Here is a 6,714-nt window from a genome sequence, read left to right as displayed (position 1 = left end):
TTAAGAAGATTGAAAGTCTTAAGAAAGACTTGAACAGATCCTTTGCTATGAAGGATTTGGGTCCTGCAAAGAAAATTCTTGGCATGAGTATCACTCGTGACAGGAAGAATGGGAAACTGTGGTTGTCACAGCAAAAGTATATTGAGAAGGTTTTAGAGAGGTTTAGTATGAGTAATTCCAAACCTGTTAGTACTCCACTTGCTAGTCATTTCAAGCTGAGTTCGCAGCAATGTCCTACAAGTGAGAAAGAGAAAGCGGAAATGAAGAAGATTCCATATGCATCTGCAGTTGGCAGTTTGATGTATGCTATGGTTTGCACCAGGCCAGATATTGCTCATGCCGTTGGAGTTGTTAGTCGGTTTCTCTCTAATCCTGGCAAGGAACACTGCCAAGCAGTGAAGTGGATTCTCAGATACCTTAATGGTACTTCCAGAGTTTGTTTATGCTTTGGGAGTGGCCAACTTGTGTTGGATGGTTACACAGATGCAGATATAGCTGGGGATCTTGATTCAAGGAAGTCTACTTCTGGTTATATGATGACTTTTGCAGGGGGAGATGTGTCGTGGCAATCTCGACTTCAAAAATGTGTTGCTTTGTCTACTATAGAGGCAGAATACATTGCTGTTGTTAAAGCTTCTAAGGAACTCTTGTGGATGAAGAAATTCCTACAAGAGTTAGGCATCAATCAAGAGAAGTTTGTGTTATTTTGTGACAGTCAGAGTGCTATCCATCTCAGCAAGAATCCGACGTTTCATTCCAGATCGAAGCACATAGAGGTAAGGTATCATTGGATACGTCAAGCGCTTGAGATGAAGTCATATGCACTAGAGAAGATCCATACTGATGATAATGGTTCAAATATGATGACTAAGAGTTTACCTGCAGTAAAGTTTGATTCCTGCAAAAAGAAGGCGGGCTTGGTGGAGCAGCCTATTCCCACTTGAGTTGGTGAGGGGGAGATTTGTTGGTGGGTCCCCAACCAAGTGGGGCCCACAACTTTAAAACAAAAAAAAAGAAATAAAGTGGCTATTAGCCACGGAAGCACGAGAGAGAGAGATAGAAAGCAAAAGCCTCATTTTTGAATGAGAGAAAAAGGAAGCAGAGCTTCGGCGCAAGGGAGGAGAAGGAAATTTGGGGGAAAAGAGCATGCTAATCTTGATCACATTGACTTGGTAAACTTGCTCCATTTCTTATGAAATTTTAGTATGTTATTCCTGGTGTAGAGATGAACATTAGGATATAACTTGCTAGTTGTATTGCCTTCTCTTTTGCCTGATTTGAGATACCCACTTTTGTGGAGGGTTTATGTTGATTCCATCAGTTTTGATGATGTATTTTGTTGATTGTTGAGATGCCCTAGTGTCACTAGGAAGACTGTTTGTGTACCCATTATTCTGATAGTGGAAAATTTTTCTGGACTAGGTCCCGTGGGTTTTTTTGTCCCTCTTTTGGGGGTTTTCCCACGTTAAAATTCTGGTGTCTGATTATTTAATTTCTGCCATTATATTTACTACTTGGAGTATCTTTGGTGTTGCCCATTTAATTGCACAGGTTGTGGGAAAATTATTTTTGGTACTTCCGCTGTTAGACAGGTTCTTGATTTAAACATGTGTTGAGTTTGTCCAACATATAGAGTGTCATAAAGCATCTGATATGAGAATTTGTTCTTCAAAAATGTGCTAGAAATTCTATTCATTATATGAACAACATGCAAAACAATAAAATTCTAGAAATATTTTGGTATACTTGATTGAAAAAAAAGATTTGTAGACACTACCAAGATGTATTAATGTTTCCTCTCAACAATTCCATTTTGTTGAGGGGTCAACACATGAAACTTGGTGCATAATCCCACTTTCAGCAAACTAAGAAGCCATTAGAAATTCTGGATCATTGTCAGTTCTTATGGCTTTTACTTGTTTGTTAAATTGAGTTTTTGCATATTGAACAAACTTATTGACAAGTTGGCTAGCGTCTGACTTATTTTTCATGAAATGAATCTAGGTAAATCTTAATTTGTCATCCACAATGGTTAAAAGGTACTTGTGACCAAAAATTGAGGAAGGGGGCAAGGGCCCCCAAAATATCAATGTGGATTAGCTCAAAAATAGTTTGTGAAATGGTGTTGCTTCTCATAAAAGGTGATTTCCTTTGCTTTGCCAAGTAGCATGTGTCACATGGATCAACTAAATTATTGCAATCTATAAAGGAAAAATATAATTTCATTAACATTCAATCTTTCATTAGGTAAATGCCTAACCTAGAGTGCCAGACATTCATGTCATTAGGTTTTATTTGGGTTGCTGCCATGAGATTTGCAGATTGTACAAAATTAGGCTGATGTGGTTTGTGAGCTAAAGTGTAGAGTCCACCACACTCCTCAGCTCTTCCATTCATTTAGTGCATAAGACACGTGATTTGTCGCTCCCATGTCTAAACCCAATTTAAAAATTTTGTTGAAAAAACATTTAATGCAAGAATATGAGATTTAAAATGTATGACATGAACCAGTCTATCAAGGTGAGGAGTTGGCAAAGGCTTTATAGTGTGGCTAGAATTGTTTTGATTCAGTATTTACTCATCCATGTTGATTAGTGCTAGCAATACTGCTCTTTGCTTAGGACTTAGGAGTGAAATCAAGACTTGTCAAATTGCTTCCTTCCCTGCTACAAGGGAATATGAGATTCTCTTTTTCTTCCTCAGTAGATGATGCAATCATGTTCACAAATACATTGTTCTCCTTTGCTTGAGATGTAGAGGTAGTCCATGCTTTTTACAACATATATCGATCGTGTGGCCCAGCTTTCCACGGTAAGAGTATTGAAGTTTGCTTCTTGAGATGTAGGTGTTGTATCTCTCCCAGGCATTAAAGATCAGATCAGACTTATCTGGCTTACTCACACTCCAGCTATTGTAGTTTCTTCCATTCAGAACAACAACGGTGATAGGAATACCTGGATTTTTAGAAGGATGGAGGAAAAAGTAGCTCGAAGGATGATCTTGACTCGATCCAGAGCTGCCTTTGTTGATGTGTGCTTGAATTGCTGAAAGTTGGTTCAAGAATGTTGAGATCCCCTGCGAATCGAGGCTCTCTAATGGAGATCGCGAATTCGAGTTCGTTAGAGCTGGATCCATCATTGTTTGCTTCAGATCTTGTTTCTATTGACTTCCAAGGATCTAAAGGACCAAACTTCCTTCTTCAATCTCAAGCTCTGAAGTGTGCTTAACCTCTTTGGTCCACGCTCACCACCGCACCATATGAAAATGGTGAGTGGAGGTGAAGAGAGCACACCGTGAAAGGTGAGAGAGTAGAGAGAAAAATAGAGTTGATATTAACTTGATCTTTATAATGAAAAATGACACTTTGACTAAGCTAACAGCACTTGCTTATATAGCAGAAACTAACTAACACATACTGCATGGGACATAATTAGTTAGCTAACAATCTAACAAACTTTCTAACTAATTTTATTAGCTAGGGGCTGTAATAATGTACATGGGCTGCATGTGAAGTTACATGGAGATATATCATGTAACAGGATATGATTAAGATCACGCAAATGAGATTCTCAAAATTCGTGAAAAGATGAAAACTTTAGCATTAGCTTCCATTTCAAACTTAAGTGGCAAAGTTCTTTCAAATATGTTGGATATGAGCTTAAAAAAGAAGACCACCAAGAAAAAGAAAGTGAGTCTCTTGTACAGTTGTACTGTTGAAGTCTTTAATGTTGGCCATGGGTTAGAGCGCGGGTAGATTAGGAATTTCAAAAAAATTTAACAATTTACTGAACAAATTAATCATTGCCTACTATTTGGATTATTTCCTCAAAGAAAAAATATTTTGTGAACATCATTCTGTTCGCTTTTTATTTTTGTTATTGAGCTTCCAATGATATTTTCAAATAACGTGAAGAGTTTATGTGTTTTTTTTTATGTTGAGAACACAAATTTAAAGATTAAATTTGTGACTTTTAAAATTTTATTTTAAAAACTGGACCCTCTAATTTACTTTATGATAAAAAAAAAGATTTATTTCAATATAAATCAGATTTTTTAATTTGTACACTATAAAATCCAACTCTCAAATTTCTCTACTTCTCCAATTCAAAAAAAAATTTAAATTTATATTAAAAAAAACATACCAATTATCTATTATCATGAATTACACACAATCTTCTTTCGTATCTAAAAAAATTAGCCCATTCTGTCTTTACCAATTTTTGAGATTATTTTGTCAAAATCTAAATTTTGTAGGTGTTAAAATAATTATTTGCTAAAAAATTTATTAAAGATTGTTTTGGATATTATATTAAATTTTGTGGAATGGAAAGCGGTAGTCACGAAAAAAAAGTAATGGAAAGCGGCACGGGGGTGATGAGATGGCGCAATGGTACCTTCCATTCTTTAATCTGCATCACTTACCATTCTTCACAAACTTTCACTAAATATTAATATCATCATGCATTTATAGTTGCAACCGTTATATCTATCTCCATTATTTATTATACAGAGTAAGTTATGTATAAATAATCACAAACTCTCCCTCCCATCGATCCAGATCATAATCTCTTCCTCATTATTTATTTAATAATTATTTGCATGGATACAAGTTCCTTGAGCATTGCCATGTATCCATGGCTAGCCCTTGGTCATCAAACTCCATTCCTCCACCTATGTAACAAGTTAGCCAAAAGAGGCCACAGAATCACATTCTTTGCGCCCAAAACAGCACAATCCAAGTTACTCCATTTCAATCTTTATCCAGATCTCATCAAATTCGTCGCCGTCGCGGTTCCCCACGTGCACGGCCTTCCACCCAACGCAGAAACCACTTCAGACGTTCCTTACCCTCTGCACCCACTCATCATGACAGCAATGGACTTAACCCAAGCCCACATAGAAACTTATCTTTCCCAACTTAAACCTGATCTTGTTTTCTATGATTTCACTCATTGGATGCCATCATTGGCAAGGCGTTTAGGAATCAAGGCCATTCACTTTTGTATTGTCAGTTCTGCCATGATAGGCTACACTGTTGTACCTTCAAGATTCCAAAAAGGGAACGACCAAACAATGAATGATCTCATGAAACCTCCTCCAGGGTACCCTCATTCATCTATCACATTTCACGTCCATGAGGCGCGAGCGTACGCTAACAAGCGGAAACAGGTGTATGGGAGCAATGTTCTTTTCTATGATCGTATGTTCATTTCCATGAGTGAAGCCGATGCAATAGCGTTCAGAACTTGCAGGGAAATTGAAGGGCCTTACCTCGATTTCATAGAGGAACAGTTCAAGAAGCCTGTGCTTCCTACAGGACCAGTGATACTAGAGAAACCGAACTCTGCATTGGATGAGAAATGGGCTTCTTGGCTTGGAGAATTCAAACAAGGCTCGGTGGTTTATTGTTGTCTTGGAAGTGAGTGCAGGTTGAGGCCAAACCTGTTTCAAGAATTGTTGTTGGGTCTTGAACTAGTTGGCATGCCTTTTCTTGCAGCTTTGAAACCCCCAATTGGGTTTGATTCAGTTGGAGACGCGCTACCAGAAGGGTTCGAAGAGAGGGTTAAAGGAAGAGGGATTGTGTATGGAGGGTGGATCCAGCAGCCATTGATATTGGAACACCCTTCTGTTGGATGCTTCATTACACATTGCGGATCAGGTTCTTTGTCAGAGGCATTGCTCAATGAGTGCCAGTTGGTGTTGCTTCCAAATGTTGGTGACCAGATTCTGAATGCAAGAATGATGAGTAAGAATTTGCAAGTTGGTGTGGAAGTGGAGAAAGGGGAAGACGATGGATTGTACACTAAGGAAAGTGTGTGCAAAGCAGTTAGTATTGTAATGGATGATGAGAATGAGACAAGCAGAATAGTCAGAAGTAACCATGCTAAGATCAGAGAGGTGTTGCTTAATAAAGATTTAGAGTCTACTTATATTGATGCTTTCTGTAAGAATCTTCAAGAGATACTTTGAAGGTTTTTTCATCTTTCTTATTTTAATATGTATTTTGAGGTTCTAATGTGTTGTATTGTGAATGTGTGCCATAATGTAGGTGTAATATTGAGAATTTGATGTACACCAGATTAGTATCTGATTATCGTTTTATCCTAAAACTCTTCTAGCTTCTATTACTTTCTCTAATGATAATTACAGTCCGGTTTTAACAAAGTTAGTATTTGAGTTAAATTACTGCACTTTACTTCTTAATTGTTATCATTACTGATACTCATTTAAGGAAAAATCATAATTAACAGTGAAGCTACCAAGAAAAGTTTATTCCAGTAGTACATGCTCATTTTTTTCTTCAGCAAGTCTTGGGTTCAAAATTATACTCTTGAACAAAATTGACTTTTGTAAATGATATCCATACTTTGCAGTTAAACCAATATTTTACAGTAAAGTTGAAGCTAGTAAAATATACAACAACTAAATTGAAGAATTCAAGGAGGTTAGAACAGAGCATAACATAGTAAATTAAGAAAATAACATAGTTGAATGCCTGAATCATATATTAATATTATGTGCTATAGCAGAGCAGATTCAAAACTTAACAAAGCAGATTAAAAGATAAGAAAGCAAATTCAAATCAGATTCAAGCATGACAAATAAAGCAGTGAAAGCACAAGCACAAGAGAGCAGATAGTAGAGGGAGAAGAGAGGAGACTTAATTATCTTTGTTTAAATGCATGGGGTTAATATGTTTTGTTTTTAACCCTT

At 36.9% G+C, this 6,714-nt stretch overlaps 1 protein-coding gene across 1 annotated transcript; it reads left to right on the top strand.

Moving 5' to 3' along the window:
• Nucleotides 1–4,525: 4,525 nt before the first annotated feature.
• LOC107478076 (UDP-glycosyltransferase 79B30-like) lies at nucleotides 4,526–6,110 on the top strand. Its single transcript, XM_016098194.3, has one exon. It carries the CDS (start codon nucleotides 4,600–4,602, stop codon nucleotides 5,968–5,970), a length of 1,371 nt encoding a protein of 456 aa, XP_015953680.1. The 5' UTR covers nucleotides 4,526–4,599; the 3' UTR covers nucleotides 5,971–6,110.
• Nucleotides 6,111–6,714: the final 604 nt, after the last annotated feature.

The sequence above is a fragment of the Arachis duranensis genome, chromosome 3, assembly GCF_000817695.3.
Source record: "Arachis duranensis cultivar V14167 chromosome 3, aradu.V14167.gnm2.J7QH, whole genome shotgun sequence".
NCBI lineage: Eukaryota > Viridiplantae > Streptophyta > Magnoliopsida > Fabales > Fabaceae > Arachis > Arachis duranensis.
Note: the sequence above shows the minus strand (reverse complement) of the source record. Positions and strands in the feature narration are given on the sequence as shown.

Excerpts from the sequence above, each read along its gene's own strand:
- LOC107478076 (XM_016098194.3), top strand. The coding sequence starts at position 4,600 with ATGGATACAAGTTCCTTGAGCATTGCCATGTATCCATGGCTAGCCCTT.